A 25,032-nucleotide genomic window follows, 5' to 3' on the forward strand; every position below is an offset into this window, starting at 1 on the left:
CCCCCCACCCCCGCCCAAGCACTCTGGGCCCAGGGGACTGCATGAGTCTGAGTCCTAGCCCATCTAAGTTCTAGTTCTAGTCAGAGCGCCAGTGTGACTTCCAGCTCAAGTCCCCAAGTGCGAGTCCTTCTATAAAAAGTGAAAAGCAGGCTTATATGGTATACAGAAAGCCGGGCAGATGACAAGAGTCATGTAGGCAGGTGACAGTCACATCAAGGTCAGTGATCTTACTGACCAAGATCACTCATCCAGTTGAGAAGCTGGGGCTAATTTGGTATTCCTATGCTAATTCTCTGGTTCTGCTGGAGGCAAGGACTAGGAAGTTCCAATTTAACAGTTCCAGCTAATGCCCTTAAGTGAGGGAAGCCCTTCAATTACTCTCTAGTATGTAAAACAGTTCTTTCTTCTGTGGGACTGCCCTAAACAATGTGCTTGACCTCTGTTGCTAGCTCTGAGGAAAACCCGTCTTGCAAGGCAGATTCCTTGAGAGAAATTCCAAGCTAAGGACAGCTTGGTATTAAATTAGGATAGGTTGGAAACGTTGTGCTGGCCAGGAAACAATGCCTAATCTTAGCCATTTATGAATCATTTCTTGGGGTACCTTTATGTCTAAATAAGAGGGCATGTTACCGATTGGAAAGACTAATCTGGAACACGTCTGAGTTAGGAGATGCCAGCGACTATCTGAATACCCAGGAGGCACAAGCTCCCTTTTGGGGCAATAACACCTCTCATCCTTAATCAGGCTTTTACCCCCCAATAATTCAGATATGACTGGAGTAGACGAGTGGGCGTGGCACATATCAACCCTGGGAACAGGATAAAAGAAGTCTCACACTCTCGTGAACACACATCACACAGGGATGGGCCAAGGAAAGCTCAGGGAAATTAAATTCTGCTCACTGATGCATGCTCAGTGGCTAACACATTGCATATAATGGACATTCTATTGTATTTTTATTCCATTATTGCATTTCACTATTGAAAGAATCTGAATGACTATGAGAGTATTTGGTGTTCAAATTCATTGTATTTAACTATATAGTTCAATAGATAGCCAATGAGGACTTCTATAGGAAGAGTCTTCCTAAGCTAAAACTGTAGTAGAATCTGCCATGAAAGACTGGCACCTCTGTATGTAGAAGATCTGTTTTCATTTATTCTATTTGATAATATTCAATTACTGGAAGGATAACATTATATTACCAGCTAGGCAAATATTATTTTTAAGATCATGTATAATTGGCTTTAGGAGTATGATTAGTTTAATCTAAGAAAACACAAAGTCTTAAACCAATGATTTTATACTCACTCAATCTGGACATCACTGGCTACAAGGAGGCTAAGGCATTCCAGGCTTCCAACTTTGGCTGCCTTGTGGAGTGGAGTTTCTCCCAAAACATCCTGTAGGACAAGACTGCACATTAGGGTCTCACCAACATTCTGTAGAAGCCAGTGAAAGCTACCTTGTAACAACTGGATTGTTTCATTTAATTGTATTTTTTCATAAAGTTCTCTTGCTGTGCTAATGCAAAGTTTCCATTAATAAAAGCATGCAGCCATATTCACATACATTAAAAATTAAGGGAATGCCAGCAAATTAGGATTCTATTGAAGCCAACGGTTTACAATTAAAAACTTCATCACACTCTAATGAAGATAAAAACTACTTGAAGAGTTGATAGCAAGCATGTCTCCCACATTTTTCGTAGTTTACTGGGGCTTGGACAAATAAGTACTTTTAAAAGTACTGTATATCCATGCTACATAGTGTGATAGATGGCCAGTAGACACCTATCACTAAAGAGCATTTGAAATGTGGTTCGACTTAATTGAGCTACGCCATAAAAGTAAAATACACACTGAATTGAGAACTGTGGTACAAGAGCAAAATAAAATAGCACATCAATCATTGCTGATATAATTACATACTGAAACAGTATTTGGGATTAAATTAGTAAAAGTAATCCCATAACTTGTCTTTGTTTTATTAATGTGGAACTAAAAAGTTCCAAGTTACCATCTTGCAATATATATATTTTTTTCTTTTTTTCCCTGTAAATTCTTATATGCCTGTTTATACCAACTGAAACTGGCAACGAGAAAATGTCTGTGCAGACACTGGGTGGAGGAGAGGGTTGTACATAGCAACAATCGGTTACCTAGTTACCTGTTGATTGAGGTCAGCGCCTGTTTGCCCCTGCCAGAGAAGAAAGCAAGCAAAGCTGCCACCTGCAGCTAAGTGAACAGGCGACTGCTCCTGGGGATCTGGGGGCGCGTTGATTGATGCTCCTGTCTCCAGCAAATTCTTAAGGCCATCCTCCTGCAGGAAAAGAACACTGTCACTGTCCTGTCCTGCTCGAGTCCTCTGAGCTGAAAATCCACCCCTCCATGGGAAAAAAGAAAACAAGATCTGACAAAGGTTTGACCTGGTTACCCAGCGATCTGTCACTGTCACGCTTGCTAGAGCTCCCAAGTCAGAATTTAGCCTGCAGGACTTAAAGGGGCGAGCGTCTCACCTCCAAGTTGCAACCAAGCAACAGCATCGCCCACCTGAAGCTGATGACAAGTGTACCCCCAGGAGTTCAGAGAGACGACACTAGCCGGTAAGAGTGCACGGGGCTGCCCCAGTTCAGGAGAATTTAAAGCTCTCGGGGACCTGCAGGGAGGCGGCCACTCCCCAGCCTGGGAGCCTCCCCCACGGCCTAGTTCTGCACAGCGTGTTTTTCCCAGCCCCTCAGCCAGCGGCCTCACGTACCCAAACACTGACACGTGCAGCGGGGAACCACAAGCAAAGGGAAGGGGGCGGACCTGATGCGCGGCCTGCCAGATGATTGGCCAGGCAGACCCTCCTGGGTCCGCCCCGTTGGGAGCGAAGCCCAGGCGGCCGTAGCACGCACGCGCAGTGGGCGGAGAGGGTGGGAGTCCTGGCCTCTGCGCTGGGCGGCGGCCATGATGCGAGCAGAACTAGGCACGTACTGCTGGGTGGAGTCAAGCCCTTTTATCCCACTGGAGAAGCTGAAGTCACTTGTGCAGTGGTTTGTGTCTGAGAGCACGCACGTAGCCCGGAAAGGAGGGAAGCAGAAGTAGCCCACACCCACCCACCCCTAGGCCCCCGGTGCTCCGCCTCCAGCTTGGCTTCCTTCTGTCTCACGTCCTCCATCGCCGCGAGCGCCTCAGGATGCTTAGGAAAGGGGTTCGGTCGCCGCGATGGCACTCTGACGAAGGATTTACCGTAGGAGATGCTCTCACAAACTAAGTGAATTTTCAGCCAGTGCTGCCGGGTCCTTTGTGAGCAGGGTGACAATTCCTGTGAAATAAGCAAGCCACCCATTGTCACACGTCCCCTGAGGGCCCGAAACCCGTCCTGGTTCCGGAAATAGCTAGCAAATACAAGGAGTTTGCCAAGGGATGGCCCTCACTCTGGTTATTAGGAATACTGAAAGGAAAACAACAAAAGATTGCAGTGAAGGAAGCAGCAATTTACTATTTAGGCCAGGTGATTGTTAACGTTAGTGATATGCTGACAGCATGAACCCCTGAACCTCTCTGCACTAGGAGAAGGGCTCCACCCAAACCCAGAACTTGTATTAGAGCATCAGATAAGCTGGATCAAAAGGACTCTTCACAAGGTCATGAGAAATCAGTAAAGTCTAAGACACAGACCAGAGGAAACTATAATTTAGGATGAGATTTTAAAACAGAAACATGGCATTCCTGGTAAAATTCATGACAACGTAATAACTACAAAGTTTAAATTCCTGGTAATGAACCATGTTGACTTCTGACTGTGCTAAAGGTAATGTTGACAGGGGAAACATAAAGGTGAGAGACTATTGACATCGGGATATACCGCAAATAAAATGTGTAATTTATTTGGAACTGTGTAGCTTAAAAGAGTCTATGTCATGCTTCTTTCTGTATAATCCTAGCTCCTAAGGAAGTTTTATTTAAATATTTGGTTTCCCATTTTAATGAGGATTCTTTTTCAATAGTTGTAACAGAAGATATCTGAACCAGTATGAAGCTGGCTTTAAAGAACAGAAAATTTACCATAGTCACAGTTCTCCCGACTAGTCACAAAATTCTCAACCTTTTATTTTCACTAACCAGTCTATTTCTTCGATAAGACACACTGCCATTGTGGTGATCCAAAACCTTAGGCTGTTCTAGAACAGGACTTCTTAAAACTTCTTCCACTCATGGGTCCTCATTGCCTGAAAAAAAAAAGTGTATTTAACTCTAGTTGTATAGGTGTATAAAACAGGTACAAATCAAATCTGATAATCTAATTGTAATACAGTTCTTTCATATGTGTATAATTTGACCATTTATAAGATTGTAATGTAATTTGCATACTAACCTGAGTTCAGCCTTCAGCTCCCACATTAATAACAAAACAAACAAAGACAGCTACCTGCACCTGTCATTCTAAAGCTGTATGGAGTGAACATAGGAGAATCCCTGAGACTTGAAGACTGACCTTGTCTCACACACACATGCAAACATGGCTATTTTCTAGAAAAATAACAATGGCAAGTTCTACCTTAGGGCCTATGACTTCCCCATCCATGCATGGGCTCTTGACCAGGATTACAGTACGAAATATGATAGTCTCTCCTGAGGAGCCAGCTTCAAATCCAATCGGAAAGCAGTTAACCCCATAGCCGTTGTGCCACTGTTGCAGTGATGGATGGATGTTGCTTGGCCAGGTAGGTACTGTCGAGTGTGGAGTCCAGCACTAGGTAAAAGCACTTGTGTCTATTCTCACCCGGCAGACTGCACTGCGCCTTCAATGAAAGCTAGATGGCAGGGTGTAGTTCCCAGTAGCTTTGAGATTGGCGTCCCTCTGCCGCAGGGTTAGGGTTAGGGTTAGGGTTGGGGTTTTGCAGCCATGGGGTATGTTGTCTTCAGCTATAGGGTTTTCCCATTTACTTTGGCAATGGCAATAGCTTATGCAGTTTTGGAGACTGCTGAGGTCTCGCATTACATTTTTTATGTTTTCATGTAATAACCCAACTCTTTGTGGAGTTTACTGAGTGCTCATCCACAAAAAGACTTCTGTTTCTACTTCTCACCACCACCCCTCCCGAGGCTCTGGGAACGTTGGCAAAGAAGTGTTAGAAGTAGTGTGAGCAGGAAGATGGGAAGGAGTTCTGTGCAACGCTGACTGCAGAGCAGGATGTGGGCATCACCTCGTGGACTGCACCTGCTATGCTTAGCTGTACTAGGTCAAGCCAACCAATAGTCCAATATAACTTGGGGGTGGGGAGTTTTCTTCAGGCCCCACCCCTTGTGGAGCTACTAGCAGTTCATAAAGAGGGATTTTTTTTTTTTTTACAGTATGGTCCCTAATTAGGTTTCCTATGACTCAGCAGATGGACCCATGCCCACGCATGCATAGGCAATACTAATTGGATTTAGTTTATTATTTAGAAGAAGATGACATGATGTTGGTAGGGGGACAGGTGAGGGAGATTATGAGAGAAGTTGAATATGATCACTTCCATTGAATACATGGATGAAATTCTCAAGAATAAAGAAAAATATAAGACAGAATTGAAGAAGACACCCAAAACTGACCTCTGTCCTTTATACACACACACACACACACACACACACATATACACTGTGAAAGTTTTTTAAGTAGAATGTTCATATAGTTAAAATACAATTTGTTTTAAATTGAAACGTTTTCTTATGTTGAAATATGTTGAAATATTAGCATTCCACTAGAATTAACCTTTGTGTCTAAGAAGAGAAAAATAAATGTTGATCTTACTAGTCAAATAATAGCTAAACCAAATGAATAATAGTGCAATGGGTAACATAAAGATAAGTCTGCTCAAAGTATGTACTGAGTATCTTTTCTAGGCACTTTAAATAATATATAGTTTTAAAGTAAACAGATGAATTTCCAACCTCTAACATGATTTCCCAAATCATCTAATAAATCTGATTTGGGCTTATTTGTTCTTGGTTTGCCTTTTTTTTTTTTTTTTTTTTTTTTTTTTGACAGCTTCTCTATGTTTAGATCCCTTGAGATCACCTGCCCTTGCTTTCTGAATGCTGGGATTGGAAGCATGAACCTATAGGTCTAGCAATATGCTTATTAAAATGATTATTTTAAATGGTTAATTAAAATGGTTATTTTAATCATTAAATTATCCTATCCAGGTATAATTGACAGTGTGCATTTCTGAGAAACTTGAACTTTTGCAAACAATAAAAAATAATTGCACTATGCACAGAGATTTCCTATATCTAGCCATTTTGGAATCTTGCTGAAATTCTGTTTGTTGCTCAAAGGAATTGGAAAGTAGAGCATTCTTTGAAAAAAAAAGTCACCGAAGTATTTAGAACTTGGAAAGTTATTTTTTTATTATAGAAGTAATTACATCACAGTCATAGCATTACATACTGGGGACGATCATTTGCTTAGAGGTACATAGTTAGATTCAAGTCTTTGCTCCATTACTGCCTAAACTTCCTGAAAATTTACTATATGAAATCACAAGGATCAAATGATACAGTGTTTGACAGGGAGAAGGCAAGAAACGAAGAATTGTTGTAATGGGGTGCGGAGGTTTTTTTGTTTTGTTTTGGTTTGGTTTGGTTTAGTTTGGTTTTTCAAGATAGGGTTTCTCTGTATAGGTTGTCCTGGAACTCACTCTGTAGACCAGGCTAGCCTCAAACTCAGAAATTTGCCTGCCTCTGCCTCCCAAGCGATGGGATTAAAAGCATGTGCCATCACTGCCCTGCATCTTTGATCAATTTTATGCATGCATTTTCCTCACATTTCTTGGGGTAATAAGATTCAAATTTTTAAGAGAAAAGTAGGCTAGGTAGGGATGGCAGGGGGTGGAGGAGGATGGCGAGCAATAAAATACTCCTAAAATGAGATCCAAAGTGACGTCCACCTTTGAAACTTTCTCAAACCTTCCACCAGCTGATAAGTGTGACTCAGGAGAGGGCATTTCAGATTGAAACTGGAACAGTGAGAGAAGGAGCGCACCCTACCCCAAGCCCCAGTGTCAAACAGAAGACCACCTTTTCCTCCTAGAAAAACATAGAAAGCATCCCCTCTCTGTCTAAAATCCTGTCCACTCTAAAATAGAAATCTGACTTCTCTGAGAAAGACACACCTTCTTCCCCAGAAGACTAAAGACAACTGGCACTTCCTGTTACCAGAGAATGATCTAAGGACTTGGGGCGGGGACAAGCAACCTTGGGATTGTTTTCTAGTTGAGTTTGCTTGCTTGATGTGTTCCTCAGCTTCCCTGGGACAACAGGACAATTTAAAGTTTGCTGCTTCAGACTTGCATTTCTGTGCTCAGTTGCTGCCACACTGGGAGGGTGAGGAACAATTCTCCGTACTAAAGAGCTTTATTCATGTGCTTTACTACCTGATCTCTAAAAGTAAGTCATCTTTCTACAACAATAGCATGAGCTTTTCCGTGCAAACATTCTATGTCGTTTATTCACAATCACTAAACTGCATGCATTCCTACTTATCGTTGAGTGTTGAATGAAATCCACCGAAAGCTGAAAAAGCTCAGTGGTGGAGTACTTGCCTGATATGTGAGGCTCTAAGATCAATCCCTGATGTAAAAGGGCAAAAATAAAGGGGCTAAAAATAGAAAGCGAAACTCCCCTGCGGAACAGACAGACTCAGACTGCTTGAAGCCTCATACAAACAGGGTGATAGACAAACAGTAGTCACTGGTGCCTCTCCTCACATAGCCAGTCTGGGAGGAACCATAGTGCTGTAAAGCGTACTACCTCCAAATAGTGAGTTGTTCCTTTGAAGTCTATTCAAATATGACCCTACTCAACAGACCTTGGAGGCAAAACTAGGTAACCTCTTTATTGTCCTAAAAAGGCTCCCATCCCCTCTGAGGGACACAACCCTGTGTCTGAGAAACCGCCTACTTCTTTCTACCTACAGTGCCTATCAAGTGTCTATTAATTTGGGTCTGGGAGATGCTTTTGCACACATACCTTGGGCTCAGTGTGCCTGTTCCAACACCCAATACTGAACTCATCAAAGGACCTGGCAGCCATAACTGGCCAACACAGGTTTCCAAACAGGAATGGCTTGGATGAAAGACAGGATGGATAGAGCATGAAAATCTTATTTTCGCAATTACTGTTAAGATTTTGAATATATAATCTTCATTTGGTTTCATTGTTCACAGAATACAAGGTAAACTGGAAAAAAAATTAAAGGAAAACTGTATTTGGCTTTCAGTGAATGCTTACTATAGCCTAGCGGGTTGTAATAGACATCTTTACTCCTACCTTTTCCTTCTCATTTCAGAGAATGATGTACATTTGCCACACCCCAAAGGAAAGGGCATGGGAGCAAGTACTCTAAACAAATGGGCTTTTCTAGAAAGGAAAGAAAATGATGCTCACTGCCTGCTTCAGTATTGGCTTGAGCTTCTAGTGAGAATGATTTTCTCTAACCTTTTCTCACTTGTGGACAGATTATATTTTCAGTTGATTTATGACTGTTACTAGCTTGTCTCATGGATACTGCCAGAAGACCAAACTCCTGGGTCAGAGACAGATGACTTTATTGCTCACTGTAAACGACACACCCAGGTTTGTCAGCATGATATTTGAGCCAGTTCTGCAGCGCCCCCTGTTCCCCAGTTTTCATAGAGGTGACTCAGAAGGCCCCCTAGGATACTGATACACCCAGAAGACAGCATTATGAGAGGCATTCTAAGCTTGGGCAATTCAACACCTGTTAGGAAGGCAAGCCTGCCCTCTGTCCATGTAGATGCATGACCTTATCCTTTAAGATTACTAACTGAAAGCACACGCCTGAGGAAGGCTCCAGGAAGAATCCAGGTACCCCACATGGATTGCCTCTTTTAATAGGGCAATGATGTAAGTGGTTTGTCTGTCAGACTCATGACTTACTAAGGATAAATCTATTAGAAAGAGGTGGTGTGAACTAACTTCAGAGGCATAGGAAGGGGTAAAGAGGACCTGAGGAGGGAACGTTGTACGTGCTTCACCCACTTTTCCTCGAAAACTCACAGGTTCTGGCTACAGAGATGCTCCCTGGGTAAGGACATCTGAGTTTGACCCCATACCCACATGATAGAAGGGGAGAACTGACCTCTGACAGCTTGTTCTCTGACCTCTGCACTCATGCATGAATACATACACACACATAGACACACACACACAAATAAATAAATAAATATTTCAAAAACAATTAAAAAAAAATCACAGGTTCTTTTCCAATTATGTTATGGATGAATGCCCAGTTTCTATAACAGAATTTCTATGTTCACAACATAGTAGGCACACAGCTGGTAAGCTTCTGGTGGTTTTTATGCTTAAGGTCAAAATTTGGCAGAATAAATACATACTCTCAAATCTTAAGTCTTTTCTTAGTTCTGTCTCCTCACCTTACAAAAGCACTAAATCTGATTTCCCCTCTTCTAGCAGTCCTGCCTGCTAGAAATCAGAGCAGAAATGACACCTCAGAAGTTAGCTTTGTTAGAGACAGCCTCGGGACTATAGGGACCACAATCAGGCCTTGGGGTGGGAGAACATTTATAGCTATTAAGAGGCAATTCGGAGGGATGGATTAAAGTAAAAGCAGTGTGAAGCAGGAGGAAGAGGGGTTGAGCCCTCTCTGTTGAGGTATTCTTATGCTAATTCTCTGGTTCTTGCTGGAGGCAGGCAGAGGAGAATCCGACCTAACACTTTCAGCTAATGTCTTAGAGCGAGAGAAACCTTTCAATTATTCTCTAGTACTTAAAACATTAAACTAGGATAGTTGGAAACATTGTGTGGGCCTGGAGACAATGCCCAATCTTAACCATTTACAAATCATTACTTGGGGTAGCTTTATGCTTAATTATGAGGCCGTGTTGATGATTGGAAAGACTAATCTGAAACACGTCTGAGTTAGGGGATACCAGCTACTAGTCTGAAATCCAGGAGGCACAGAACCCCTTTTGGGGCCTTATTGCCTCTTATCCTTTATCAGGATTTTATCCCCAATATTATGGATGTGACTGGAGTAGATGAGTGTGTGTGGCATTCTGTAATTTTTTTTTTTTTTTTTTTTTTTTTTTTTTTTTTTTTTTTTTGCTGATTTAGTAAACCATTTCTCCTTTTTTTGAGTTCCACTGACATCCAATGAAGCAGCAGTACATTGCCTAAAATAGTATCCTAAGTATGTAAATACAGCTTTCCAATCACACAAAGCTTCTCTTAAGAACTTCTGTAGACCACCAATCAGAGAGACCTTGCCTGGGAGCTGGCTCCTGATTGGTGGAAGTAAGTTGTGAAACAGTGGAATGTCAAAGACCAAAACAGAAAGAAAAAAAAGCATAGCAACAACAGAGTTTGCTGTCTTCACTACTCTCAGTTTAGGCCAACCTGGACTCCTTCAACCCAAATGAGGTGGCCCCTACATTTTATATGAAGGCTCTGACTTACCATGCAGCAGCGATCCATCTGCTAACATGGCACTCCGGTACATACTGGAAGAGAAAACTGAGCAACAGAGCTAAAGTACCGTGTATTCCCAGGTAAAACAGACACGTGCTTTCATCTGAAATGGATTACTCTGCCCAGTTTCCGTTAAAGGGCGACAGGAAGGTCCTCGGTGACAGGAACAGCGACTGTGAGCAGTATAGTCTGTTACCACTAAGTGGCAGCAGTTGGGAATGACGGAATCCCCCTGCCATGTGTGAATTCATAGCCAGACAGGATCTGTTGCTAGCTCTGGGTCCCTTGGCCAGACAACGTGGGGCAGGTGCTTCAGTGATGGGTTCCGACTGGGAGTGAAGTCTCCCTTTGTGCTTTATTGGGAGAAGAAATTGTAACCGCCTATGTGTTCTTGTTTACAGGATCCACATTGTAGAAACAGGATGAAACTGACCAGCGAGAAGTTGCCCAAAAACCCTTTCTCTCTATCTCAGTATGCTGCTAAACAACAGAAATTCTTCCAATGGAAGAAGGAAAAGCCTGGTATAAATCTGAATAGTTAATTCTTGCTTGGAAAAATGTTTCTACTGAAATTCTATGTATGCTAGCATAAACAAAACAAAACAAAAAACAAAAACAAAACCAAACAAAACATACAGCTGTTTTCCAGGAGGTGTTATAATCCTTTCTGGCTTTCCTGGAGATTAGTGACCTTCTTACTCAGACAGCAGACTGACCCTGGAGGTGTCTCACAATTCAAGCCTGATTATATTTTCACCCCCAGCACTTAACGATTCGTTCTAAAAAGGAGACACCAGATGTTGCTTTCCCTCAGAGAGTGCAACACTGTGCTTTACTTCAAATGGATATTTAAAGCTATTTTTACATAAGCTTTTAAAAACTAAACTGGAGATGGCCAGCTCATTTGATTGGTAGTCCTAAATATGGCTCAGGCTAAGAAGTTAACTCACTCACAGACAGCTTTGCCCAGAGCATGCAGAGACTGCACTGGACTGCCTACCTGGCAATGAACCCTCATCCCAAATGCAAATAAACACTTCTCAATTATGCCAGGTATGTGTTGGTGCTGTGATCATGGTTCTATTTAGGTTATGTTTTTTTCTCTGAGCTAAGCTTTAGGAACTAGAAGTTGGAAAGAAACTGAGATTAGTAGCATCTAATGAATTCTACGTTGCATGTGGCCTCAAGAGAGAACCTTCACATCATATAGTTAACACAGTTTTTGCCTTTCTGAATCAGATTATTACCGCCACGCTAATTTGGTGGACACAGCACTGCAGTTCCTGAAAGAAAGAATAAGAAGAGGGGATGCTATGGCGTACTTTCTAAGAGGCCAACTCTATTTTGAAGAGGTACCAGCAGCTTTTTGATCATCATCATCTTCTTCTTCTTCTTCTTCTTCTTCTTCTTCTTCTTCTTCTTCTTCTTCTTCTTCTTCTCCTTCTCCTTCTCCTCCTCCTCCTCCTCCTCCTCCTCCTCCTCCTCCTCCTCCTCCTCCTCTTTAGTATAACTGTATTGTTAGGATTAACTGTTGGGGTTGTTAGTGTAGTAGTGAAGCAGTTAGATGTGGTTGACAAGGCCCTGGGTTCCACCCCCAGCATCACACATACAAAGCAGAGGCAGAAGATGGTTCCCTGCAAACTTTCAAGTGAATCTCTTACACTGTTATGCCAGAGAAATTCTGTGAAATCACATAGGCTTTGGCTGCGGCTCTAAGTGTGGCACACAGATGTTAAGATTAAGGAAAAAAGTAGATTAAGGAGATATCTGAACCTTCTTCAGCAAAGTTATTCTAAAGGCGCCATTTTGAAAACTCCATCTCCTCACTGTAAGTTGAAAACGTAAGTTTTGTGGTTTTATTTGTAATGTGTAGTACCATTCATAAGCTATTTACATAGGAGCAATAATTGAAGTCCCTGATTAGTTTGTATGAAAAGTAGCATCTCATATATCCTATACAGCACGAGATTCCCTTATTTATCCACACCATGGTGGGATAGCTCTGTAGGCCTGTGTCCTATCACTTCAGCTCCAGTCATTAGAGCTTTGCTTATTCATTGGATTCCAAAAGATTTCGCAGAGTCCCTCATGATCCTTTGAGCCCTCAGGAAATTATTAGTCACAGACTCTGTTTTCTCTAACCTTTTGCTACTGGTACCTTCACTTACTCTCTGAATAAATATCTTCTGAAGGCTTGTTTTCACAACTGCTCTAAGATGGCACAGCCTGATGGCCTAAGCTACTGTCTTCTCAGTTTGGGCCTTCAGTTCCACGATGGCTGAATCTTTTATTAACTGTATCCTTAGGCAGAAATGACCATTGTATGCTGCTGTTTGGGTTTACTTTAAACACATAATAAAATGAAATACTCTCTGTGGCTTTCAGGGATGGTATCAAGAAGCCTTAGCACAGTTTGAGGAAATTCAGGAGAAAGACCATCAAGCAATTTATCAGCTAGGAGTGATGTATTATGATGGGCTGGGGACCACCGCAAATGCTGTAAGTCATCATTATGTTCATGGTGTTTAAGATTTCACTGCCAATGGGCTATTTGATGCAATCGAATTGTTTTTTCAAAAATCTCGATCTTATTATATTAATATTTCATTTTTAGTATTCTAATGTCACTGTACACATATGTAAAAGACAAAGTTAATTTCTTTTGGTCCCTTTGCACCCCTCCACCCTGTTCAGCTCCAAACCTAAACTAGCAGTTTCCTGACATAACTAGATTCTACCGTCAGAAACAATGAGCCTCTTTGTATCGACCTTGAATGACCATCCCCAGCTACTACAGGCATGCTCTATCTTCCCAATGATTTCGCCTCCATCTGTACAACAAGGAGTTATCCTCAAGAAAGGTTTCCATGCTGACGGTGCGTCTATATTTTTGTTCACATGGTGAGCAGGTCTGGTGAGATAACACCCATTGCCACTTCCAACCCTTCCATCTCTCCTGGAAAACATAGTTTACCGCTGAGTTCACATGACTATGGTCCAGGAAGAGCAAGCACTGAGACCCTTCCTCCAAGCATGGCTCTCATGATCACCATGGTGCCCTTCTCTGTTTCTGGAAAAGATTATAGTTCTCCTACCAACTCTCACATTAGCAATTTTACATAAAATGTACTTAAAAGAACTCTTATAGACTGTACAAATAGTACAAATGTCTATAGTTTTAAATTTTGAGAGGCCAAAGTCAAAAACAAGCATTGTGTGTGGGGAGAGATTTTGATCATCTTTCCTGAACAATTACATTATCGATTTATAGATTTTCTTACTTGCACAATGTGAGTTTTTGAGGGTCCTTTATAAACGTCTACAATCTACCACAAAGACGTTCCTTGCTATCATCAGCTCTCAAAATCCTGTTGAAAATATTTCCCTTATTTAAAAAAATTGATTACAAAGTTATACAGATACGGATAAGATTTAGAAACTGACAATTGAGTCCCTTTAAATTCTACATTAATGCTGGGCGGTGGTGGCGCACGCCTTTAATCCCAGCACTTGGGAGGCAGAGGCAGGCGGATTTCTGAGTTCGAGGCCAGCCTGGTCTCCAGAGTGAGTTCCAGGACAGCCAGGGCTATACAGAGAAACCCTGTCTCGAAAAAGAAAAAAAAAAAAATTCTACATTAAACCCAAATACTTACTATTGTTACACAATTATGATACAAGTATTAATATGATGACAGAGGTTATGGTTTGTGACAAAAGACTCCAAAAATTCTTAGGTTAGAAAATAACATGGGTTAACAACATGGCTAAGAAGGTAAAAGTGCTTGCCAAGCAAGCCAGCCAGCCTGGGCTCAATCTCTGCACCTCATGATAAAAGAAGAGAACTAAGTCATAAAACTTGTCCTCTGCCCTCCACATATGTACCACAGCGGGTGTGTACCCACACTAAAATTTTATTTTAAGACACAATAAAAATTAAAAACATGAAAATGGAATTAGAGTTTTCTGTGCATATTTTTATAAGTAATCTATAATAACAAACAATATGACAGGCTGTATTTTGGTTATATACATTATGCCACTTTGTATAGGGACCTGAGCATCCATGGCTTTTATACCCATGAAGGTCTTGGAACCAATCACTGAGGACAAGAAGAACTATGTATGTGTTCTGCGTGTGCATGTGTACCTATATACATACATATAACACACATACATATATACTTATTTATATACATAAACACTTTCAAAAAAGATCATACAATATCCTACTCCACATCCAAGTCATCTACTAATCTACCAATTAAAAATTGGTATTCAAATTACTATTTGAAGCAGTAGAGTTTCTTTGTCCCTTAGTATCCTTCATAGAGGTTATGGTCATTCTTAAAATTGTTCTTAGAGGAGGGCTGGAGTGATGGCTGGGTGATTATGATCATGTACTGCTCTTTATAAAGGACCCAGGTTCTGTTACCGGCACCCAGGTTGGACAGCTCACAACTACCTGTATCTCCAGCTCCAGGGGAGCCGACATCCTCTTCTGAACTCCTTGGGCACCATATTCAAATGTGACCATACACCCCATGACACACGGACTCATATACATGGATATGTGATTTAAAATAATTTTAAAACAACAAACATATTGAAGAGACAGCTCAGTGGCTAAGAGTACTGGTCGTTCTTCCAGAGGCCCTGGATTCAATTCCCAGCACCCACCTGGCAGCTCACAACTATCTGTGACTCCAGTTGCAGGGTATCTGATGCCTTCTTCTCCCCTTGAATAACATAAACAAAGCTTGAAAGATCCATCTCTACTTTCTATATCAGGAGCACTTACTACACAGCCAGTGAGTTAGATGCTCAGTATTTGTGAAGAGCACAAACTAAGTTCATTGGCTTAATGTATTATTTGCTCAGTCGCTGATGCCTAAACATTACGAATGATGTCCAAACAGTCAGAGGTGCTGTGTCATCAAAGATGAGTAAGAAAGGGACTGGCAGTCTAAGGCAGTCTATGAGTGAAGCTAAGTGTCATAGACTAAGGTAGACACATGTGCCAAATACAAAGGTGCAGTCATGGAGGTTTTCCTCAAACCGGTGACACAAACTGAACCTTTCTGGTTATGCTTTTTAGCATAGCGGGAAAGTATGGTGTTTAGCCAGAGGAAGCAACTTGATCAAAGTTGGGAGACATCCTTTAGTAGCTGAAATCCAGCTTCTCCAGGCAAGTCAGAATATCACCTAAAATAGTCATGGAAAATATGGGAAGTCAACAATTGTCCATTAGCAGTGCTGGGGATAAATAAGTCACTCAGTGGCTAGAAAGTTATCCGTAAGAGACAGGACTGTCGCACGTGACTTGTCCTCCCTTGACTTGTTGGATTTATTAAATAGCACGGAGTACCACAAAGGGAAGAGCGGATGTGTGCTCTTTTATTCAGCTGGTTTCCTTGACTTACTAGATATTTCAAGGATATTATTTTTATATCAACATTAAATTATTACAAAACCCAAAGTACTGTGAAAGAATGTTATCAGGTTATCAGAACCTATCAATATGAGATGACTCAGTGCCCAACCTCAGGGTTTGAATTCATTCCCTGGGACCTATGTGGTAGAAAGAAAGAACTGACTCCCCCAAGTTGTCTTTTGATTTACGCACACACATGATGACATGTGCTCACCCCTCACATACATGCATGCATGCATACATATGTACATACACATACATACGTACATATATATACACTAATGAAATATAAATATAAAATATAAGCCAAAAGATGGTTAAAAGTCTCAAGACCCGGTCTCAAGTTTCTGGCCATTCTACCTGCTTCTTTTGTATTTTGCTATCATTGAAGAAACAATGTATCAGTTGGTTGGCTAGCAAAATTAGTCAAGAATTAGAAGACCTAACAGAGGAATTATGGGTGAGGAAGCAAGCTGATACAAGCATTCTCATGAGACATTAACTCTGCAACTTTCCATGTCTTTATCTAGAATGAAAATGATTTCCAAGTACTGGTTTTATTTTTATCTGCACTTCCTAACTCAGTGCTCCCCTGTTTACATTTAAACCATATCAAGGCTCAACCAGTACAATTGTTAAAGGGTCATTTAACATGGAATTTAGAAATAAGTACTAAGGAAATTAACAGTCATAGTAGGTATATCTTTCCAAAATCTTTAAAGTAGTCATTGTCTAGCCAGAAAGCACTTATCAAAAAAGGAACAGTTTAAACTCACCAAAGAGATAGTAAGCCACCAAGTTTAATCTGCGTCTTGTTCACTTCTGTTATCACCCATGAGGGACTGCTTCCTGGCCAAGCTCTCTCATGATTCTGCAAAACCTTACCAATTCCTTTCTGCCCTGTTCTTGCCTCTTTCTATGCCTTCTGTTTGTTTTGTCTTCTCCTGAAAGACAGGTAGGTTGGTCCCATCCTTCTCCCACAGAGCATCATCACCACTCTTTCATTTGCCTTCTGTCAGTTCTGGTAATCATTAAGATAGCTTCTCCCGAGAAGCTTGCTCTGGTTGGACTGTAAAATAGCACCCTTTATTTCTTCATAGCCGCAATGGCTACGTAATGATTTGTTTTCTCTATAACTTCTTTATCCCTCACTGGCACACAGCTTCACAAGTTTGTCTGTTTTGTTCATTGCAATATGCCCAGGTGTCAGACCTATGTAGCAGACTGGGTGAATATCTGACCTCGTGCACCCATGCTGACTCTGTCATCAAGGTCTTAATTTCAGTGGTTTTTCAAGGACCTTTACTAAAGAAAGAGCCTACCTTCTGAGAAAAAGCCTTGCTCATGTTGGGGATGACCTGTGACCAGGAACATGATAGAACTAGGAAAGTTCTGGGTTCTCTGAACTATAAAGTAGTTACTTTATCTTATATGTAGGGTAGAAATGATGAAGCTAAAAGAGTGAAAACAAAGTCAGCTCCATCTATGAGCACTGTAATAATTTGATATTATAACATATTTAACATTATAACATACTTAACATTATGTGCATTTAATATTATAATATATTTCAATATTAAAACATATTTAACATTACATGCATTTAATATTATGAAATATTTAATGTTATACATAGTTAATATTATAATGTACTTAATATTATAAAATATTAAACATTGGAATATTTAATATTACATGTATTTAATATTTTATTTAATATTAAAACATCTAGTGTTATGATATATTTAATATTATACATATTTAATATAATATATTGGGATATTCAATGTATTACTTTCACTAAAGAGGGCTTCATGGGACCACAAAGTGTAGGCAGGGAAAGCAAACGTAGTGAGGAGAAGGCTGAGGATGTGAGGATTGCATTTACCCACTAAGAGTTTCAGAGGGAGAGCAGCGGGAGAGGCCGCGGAGACTGAAAGCAGCAGTGTGGAATTGAGACTATGTGAGAAGAGGCCAGAGAGACTGAAAGCAGCAGTGTGGAATTGAGAATATGTGAGAAGAGGCCGCGGAGACTGAAAGCAGCAGGGTGGGATTGAGATTATGTGAGAAGGCGGCACTGTGGCAGCTTACCTTGTGTGCTCTCGCAAATGGTCCAGCTGTGACAGTTGAAGTTAACCAACTAAACTCCAAGCTCCCAACAGGCCTCTCTCAGGGGCCTTAGCCTCAGGCTGATGCCATGTCCTCCTACCCCCAGGAATAGCAGTTAGGCCAAGAGAACAAACTTGGGGCTTTGGGAGGGTTTGAAATGACAGGTATTGGTTGAGATACCAAGGGGCATTGCATTCATTACAGAACACCAGACAGAGGAGTCACATTCAAGCAGAGACTTAAATGATGACCAGGGATCAAAAGAGAGGAAATCAGACAAACATTTCTGCAGACCTAGAAATGACTGGACACTGTGGCTCGTGGGTCAGGAAGGAACCTGTCCAAAGCCAGCAATTTAGCTGCCTTGGTTTAGCTAACATGAGTCATCTCTGAAGAGTAGTAAGGCCATCGAATAGACAGTCTGGACAGGAAAAACTGAAGGGGCAGATTCTGAGAGAAGGGAAATCGACCGAGGAACTACTGTCAACTTAGGTGAACTTTTGGTGGTTGAGGAGAATGCCTTAGTGATGTTCTTTTATTTTGACCTTTAAAAAAAAAAAGATTTTATTTTTAATTGTATATGTGTGTGTTTGCGCACAGGCACACATGCACAGGTGCCTGTGGAGATCAGATATCCTGGAGTTGGAGTTAAAGCTGGAAATGAGCCACCAACTTGGTGCTCAGAATCAAACTAGAGTCCTCTGCAAGAGCAGCATGGTACACACACACACACACACACACACACACACACACAAACACAAACACGCACACACGCACACACCTACACAGGCGCACATACATGCTGGTGTCAGAGGAGAACTCTTCTTCCACTATGTGGCTTCTAGGGCTCATACTCAGATTATCAACTTATTCACATGTGCCTTTACCCAAAGGAGATGTGAGTCACTTGTAATTAAAATGCCAGCTTGCGGTTATGCAGCCGCCATATGAAGACTGACATTTGGGACATTTGTTACTGATGAGCCCACTCTGCACAGGTCAGATTGAGAGAAAAAGTATAAAGCTATATACCCCACAGCCCGCAGAAATGCCTGACCAGCACATACTTTTATACAACCTCTCCTTCCTTGTTTTTATCCCTGAAAATCCAGAGCGATTATATTCCTAAGCATAGGTTTGTGATTTGTACACACCATATTAATACTTGAAGACTCTATGACACAGGAAGCAAGACATTTGGTTTGTGCAAAACTAAAAACTAGTGTTTTTGTTTGTTTGTTCTTTTCCTTTGTGGAAGGAAAAAGGAGTGAACTATATGAAGAAAATCCTTGATTCTTCATGCCCCCAGACAATGCACTTGAAATTCGCTGCTGCTTACAACCTCGGAAGAGCTTATTTTGAAGGAAAAGGTGTGAAGCAATCGGATGAGGAAGCAGAGAGGTAATCTTCCCTCGAGTTGAGCGTTTGTGCTGCTAAAATACTCAACCAAAGACTGAACCTCCCCTGTCGTCTCTTCCAGACTGTGGCTGTTTGCTGCCGACAATGGAAACCCAAAAGCTAGTGTGAAGGCCCAAAGTATTCTAGGGTTGTTCTATTCAATGAAAGAGCCCAAAGAGTTAGAAAAGGTAACTGCCCAACCCCACTTAAAACTTGTGTTTATTTTGGTTCTGCCAGAATCTCCAGCCTCAACCTTCTTCCTTTAATGCTAGCAGTATATCTAGATTAATAATTGTTTCACCAGTTCTCTTCAGAGAAGACACTGTGGAATGAGTAGGCTTGGGTATGTATGTGTAACGTCTCCTACACAGGGGAAGGAAGCTCACACTTGAGGATCTTGGGTCCCGCTTTCCACCATCTTGACAAATATCTGACGGAGCAACTCACTGCTCACCTCACTGTAGGCATGAAGCAGAGACAGGCTGCTCCCTTCCAGCAGTGCTTCTCTATGCTTCAGAAGTGTGCTTCATCATCTCAGAGTTTCTCAACCTAATCAAATTGGCTGTCTAGATTGAGCATCAAAAGTATCGAAGCTCAGCTCAACCCTTTCCCATCTGGACAGCCTCTGCCTTTCTTGCGTTTACCAAAAGAGACTGTGGATGTGAGCACCTGTTGTATTCTAGAAAAGGTTACACAGGCAGAGCACTACACTGCAAAAACTAAAAAAACCAAAATAATAGTAGTAAAAAAATTTAAAAAAGGAAAGAAAAAGAAAAATATTCCCAAAATCATGGTCAGACTCATTTGAGCAGGAGTAAAGCAGTGCTTCCTTTGATTTGAGGAAGTACTAAAGGTCGCTGTGAGTAAAGCACACGAGGATTTAAAAGCTAAAGCCACTGTATTTCTGACAAAATACACTCACAAAAATGATTGAAAAAAAAATCACATGTTCTTTTATTTTGACCTTTTAAAAGAATGACATGTAGGGCTGAATCCTACTGGTCAGGGAAAGGTTAATGGCAAATTCGTAAGAGACAGGTCTCAGTCAGGAATGTCCCAACAACCACTTAGAGTACTTTCTTTAAATCAGATTCAGTGTTAGGCAAATGGTCAAGTGATAATGAACCAGGATATAGAATTACCAAGGACCGAAGCACTTCTGTGTGAGAGAGATTACCTAGGTTAGGATGACGTCATCAGAAGACCTCCTCTAAATGCAAGTGGTTCTCTTCCTTAAGCTAGACCCTCAGACCACATAAACAAGACAGTTGGGCCCATAGGATAGCTCAGCGTTAAATGTGCCTGGCGTGAGGCCTGACGACCTGAGTTTGATTCTCAGAACCCTCGTGAGAAAGGCGAGAACTTTACAAGGTCAGGTGTTTGGCTATCGGAATGAGAACATACAAGTACAGATGATGCGATGCTCAGCCTGAGTTGTCCTTGATCTTGGCAGCTAGCACCTGCTGAGATCCAGCCGGAACTCTCCGGTGGTCTGAGGACAAAGTGATCCCACAGACTCCTATGTTTGAACATTTATTTGGTCCAGGCTGGTGGCGCTGTTTTGGAGAGCTGTGGAATCTTTAGGAAGCGGAAGGAGGCGCAGCATGAGGTTTTATAGCCTGGTTCCACTTCCTACCCACCCTCTGCTTCCTGAATGTGAGCAGCCAAAGGCAATCAAAGTGAGCAGTCAGCTGCCTCAAGCTCCTGTTGCCAGGCCTTCCTGGCCGCTGAGGGAGGGAACCGTGAGCCAAAACAAACACCTGAAGCTGCTGCTTGTCAGCTGCTTGGTCATAGCAGCAGGAAGACTCGCACAAGTCCAGCTCTTCTTTAGCATCACTGGGGATTCTGAGTGCACCTCCTTACCGGGCCACACCTTCCCTCAGTCCCTAGGTTATACCTTCTCCACCTTTACTCTGCCAAACTTGCAAAGCTTGAAACCCAAGACAGAGGACCTTCCTCTGCCAGGAGCAATGCACATGGCTTCCATGCCCATACATCCACATATAGTCCAGGACAACTAATTCTTGGAGATATGTCTAATAATTATACAATTAGAATTAGATGTTTTCTTCTTTCTAGAACTCTCTCATAATTTCATCATGCTGATAATAAAATGAAATTGTGGTTTCTCAGGCATTTTTCTGGCATTCGGAAGCTTGTGGCAATGGCAATCTGGAGTCCCAGGGTGCACTTGGTCTCATGTACTTTTATGGACAAGGAATCCGCCAAGACACTGATGCCGCCCTGCACTGCTTACGGGAAGCAGCTGAGCGAGGGAATGTCTATGCCCAGGGCACTCTTGTGGAGTACTACTACAAGATGAAGTTTTTTACCAAGTGTGTTTCGTTTTCCAAAAGGTGATTCCGAGTTCACTTTGTGTTGCTCTCCAGCCGACACAGATGGGTGGTTTATAGTGGATAGAAATTGTTTCTCACGTTTCTGGAGCCGAGAAGACTAAAACCAGGGTGCTGACAAGTTCTGCTGGCTGGTGAAACCTGCCTTCTCCAGAGGGGGAGGAATACTGTGTCCTCACGTGCAGATTGTCAAAGGGCAAGCGCCCCACCCCCCACCTCCCAGGCTTCTATGGAAGGGTATTAATCCCCTGAATGAATGTTGCAGGGGACATATTCTAGCCACAGTAACGTTTGAATGACAAGCTAGAGGTACTATCTTGGTGTCCTTGGTATTATCTTGGTATTAACTACTTGGTGTTCTATGCCAGACCTATCCAACAAAACTCCCTGCAGGGTTGAAATGACAGCTGCTCGATGACCTTGGATGCCACTGAGAACTGATTTAATCCAGTTACATTTTAAGTGAATAGCCAGTATGGCTAGTTACGACCACATTGGAATGTACAATTCTGTACCATTCACCTTCAGGATTTCCGAGCTCTTAGCTGAAGCGGGTTTCTCAGTGGAAGCACAGCTTTAGACATGCCTAGTAAGAAGTCTTGGTCTCTTTCTATATTCTCCACGCATGCAGCTCTATCGCTGTGTGGATGGAGAATGCTTCCTGATTGTAAAGTGGTGGTATTGATCAAAGACCTAAACAAATGTTTTCTGAATTTTTTTGGAACCTTTGCCAAGTCCACTCTGTCTCCTACATATATTTATTCATGCAGTACAAAAGCAGTAAGAGACTAAGAAACCAGTTCAGGGTGATCTAGAGTAATCCACTAGGCTGTGGGTGTGCTGACCTATGGCCCAGTCTTGCTCCCACTAACCGCAGGGAGTGACAGAGTGAGAGGTGAAAGCAAGGCAGAGCAGTCCTGCACTTCTCCTCCTGGACACCATACGCTCCAGGCAGCAGGCCACTGAAAGAGCCACCTTGAAACTCCTAGCAAGTGCTCCTCCTGGCTGAGATTCTGAACAGTTCCTACAATTCTCATTACATCAGCTTCTTTGTCGTGTGTGATTGTGCACGTGCCACTGTGTTGGTTTTGAGGGGTCAACCCAGTTCATCAGGCTTGGTAGGCCATTCTTTTACCTGCTGAGCCATCCCCCAAGCCTAGAGAGATCTTTAAATCTTCAGACCTTCGCTGCATTTTCCATTCTCTGACTCCCTCTAACATCATAGCTAAATGAAGTTGACTGCATTTCCTTCTCACATAAGTCTGCATATTTATGAACTGTCTGCAAAGCCTGGCTTCCCTATTGCACATTTTTCAAGATAAATATGCTAGCTTCTTATAGTGTTTAAGTGGGCCTGTGTGAGACTTAAGGTTGATGTTTCAGTGTCTGAATCAAGGATACCATGTTTTACAACAGCTTGTATAGTGACAAATTTGGAATTTTGATGTCTTTAAACACACACACACACACACACACACACACACGGTGGGGGGGAGGGGGGAAGAGAGAGACTTGTGTGGGATATGGGGCATCTTCAGATTGTCTACAGCAGCTGAGTATGATTTGCTCCAGTAGGGGAATAGTTTTGCCAGCTGCAGATAGTTTCTACGATTGTGTGGTGTTTGGAATTCTGGGTACTTTTCAGAGGATATATAAATGCTTGGGCCCCAAGAGGTGATTGGATGGTTGGTGGTTTGTTGGTTGTTAGTCAAAAGTTTCTTAAGTAGTTGTGCACAAAGAAGAAAAAGAACTAGACATCCTGATGGTAAAGATCAGACTTGCCCTCAGGAACCCAATGGCTCTAATCAGCAGGAAGTAGTCTAAGGATAAAGTTGCCCCTTCCCAGTCCCTGACTTCCTTCAGGGATCTCTCTCCTTTCCTCTCTGTCCTATCCCTTTTTCTCTTATCAGTATTAGGAGTTTGGAGGGGTGGGGGAAAGGGCAGAGAAGGGAGGAAGAGCCCACAAAGTAGCAAAAGACAACTACAAGCTTGGATCATGGGATCCCGGCGAGAGACAGGGAGGAAATGACAAAGGACAGACACGCACACTGCGAAGCTGGGATCTGATGGGGTTCTGCTAACACTTCTTTGTGTTGGTTTGGTTGGAAGTTATCTGTACAGAGAAGTCTCCAGCTGTAAACATCTGGGGGGAGGAGCTGGAGCTGCTAGTCTTTGCACATTCCAGTCAGTCGTCATAAATCCTCTCATACTCGGACTCCTGAGGAAACCTTTGCCATGTCTTTTCAGCCTGGCCCAAATGTGTTAACAGCTTTACCAACTGTCCCACGGGTCTGAGGCCTTGGAGTTCCAGACATGGCTGTGCCCATGTTAAAATACACATTCCTTAGGGACTTCAGGCACTAAGGGACTCTGCCCCTACACAGGGATTACAGAATTCTTTTTAACCCCTAGTCAATTTATCCACAAGGTGATACTTTTGCTTAAAATATTAGTAAGTCTTTTTTCTAATGGATAATCCCTATGAGTATTTCCACAAGGAAGCTGTGATCTAGTTCATCCTTCCCTGCTATTAGCAGATTAGGTTACATTAACCTCACCACACAGCAAACTTCTCCAAAGGGCAGGGACATCACTGAGCACAGAATTTCCACAGGTTGTTCTGTGCAAACATGAACCATGTCTGATATGCGTTTACATCTCACAACTTCACATCCTTTCAGGATAGCAGACTATGATGAGGTTCACGACATCCCCATGATAGCCCATGTCACGGACTGTCTCCCAGAGTTTATCAGCAAAGGCATGGCCATGGCATCCTTCTACTATGCGCGGTGTCTCCAGCTGGGCTTGGGCATTACGAAAGACGAAGCATCTGCCAAGGACTATTATTCTAAAGTAAGTTTGGGGACAAAATAGAAATTTTCCTAACTAGAAACCACAGTCTTCTTGAGAGTGGAAGAGCTCTGTGGGGTCGTTTTCTGATCACTGTGCAGAAAACCCTTACACGGTGAGTGTGCAGGCTCACACAGCTCTTGTATATTTTTGTCAAGTAAGCTCAGATCATAAAAGTCCCATTTTGATGTAAATTATTCCCCTTGAACCTGCTGCCACCAGCAAGCAACTAAGGCCTCTCATTGCCCCCAGGCCTAAATGTTTGTCTTCACAAAAAACAAAAACAACAACAACAACAACAAAAAAAACCAAAAACCAAAACCAAAAAGAAAACCCCCCATGAACTAACTAGTACCCTCGGAGCTCCCAGGGTCTCAACCACCAACCAAGGACTGCACATGGAGG

The 25,032-nt window shown here is 42.2% G+C and overlaps 2 protein-coding genes across 6 annotated transcripts in view; one reads left to right on the forward strand and one right to left on the reverse strand.

The window, feature by feature from the left end:
* Positions 1–2,749, reverse strand: part of Ankrd37 (ankyrin repeat domain 37) — a 4,004-nt gene extending 1,255 nt beyond the window's left edge. For both annotated transcript variants that reach the window (XM_031339710.1, XM_031339709.1), the window contains exons 1-3: positions 2,520–2,749; positions 2,171–2,323; positions 1,313–1,404 (exon numbers count right to left, since the gene is read on the reverse strand). In XM_031339710.1, the coding sequence (XP_031195570.1) occupies positions 1,313–1,404; positions 2,171–2,323; positions 2,520–2,546 (272 nt within the window). In that variant the 5' untranslated portion in view covers positions 2,547–2,749. The remainder of the gene's footprint in view (positions 1–1,312; positions 1,405–2,170; positions 2,324–2,519) is intronic.
* Lrp2bp (LRP2 binding protein) overlaps positions 2,207–25,032 on the forward strand; it is a 24,967-nt gene continuing 2,141 nt past the window's right edge. Inside the window, exons 1-8 of one of the 4 annotated variants that reach the window (XM_031339700.1) lie at positions 2,207–2,606; positions 10,884–11,004; positions 11,722–11,834; positions 12,868–12,981; positions 19,281–19,423; positions 19,503–19,608; positions 21,554–21,777; positions 24,456–24,630. In XM_031339700.1, coding sequence (XP_031195560.1) covers positions 10,905–11,004; positions 11,722–11,834; positions 12,868–12,981; positions 19,281–19,423; positions 19,503–19,608; positions 21,554–21,777; positions 24,456–24,630 — 975 coding nt within the window. In that variant the 5' untranslated portion in view covers positions 2,207–2,606; positions 10,884–10,904. Of the gene's footprint in view, positions 2,607–3,778; positions 3,800–10,286; positions 10,563–10,883; positions 11,005–11,721; positions 11,835–12,867; positions 12,982–19,280; positions 19,424–19,502; positions 19,609–21,553; positions 21,778–24,455; positions 24,631–25,032 lie in introns of those variants that run through there. The other 3 variants (XM_031339702.1, XM_031339701.1, XM_031339703.1) reach the window with 3 other exon arrangements.

Source organism: Mastomys coucha, unplaced genomic scaffold, assembly GCF_008632895.1.
Source record: "Mastomys coucha isolate ucsf_1 unplaced genomic scaffold, UCSF_Mcou_1 pScaffold22, whole genome shotgun sequence".
Lineage (NCBI taxonomy): Eukaryota > Metazoa > Chordata > Mammalia > Rodentia > Muridae > Mastomys > Mastomys coucha.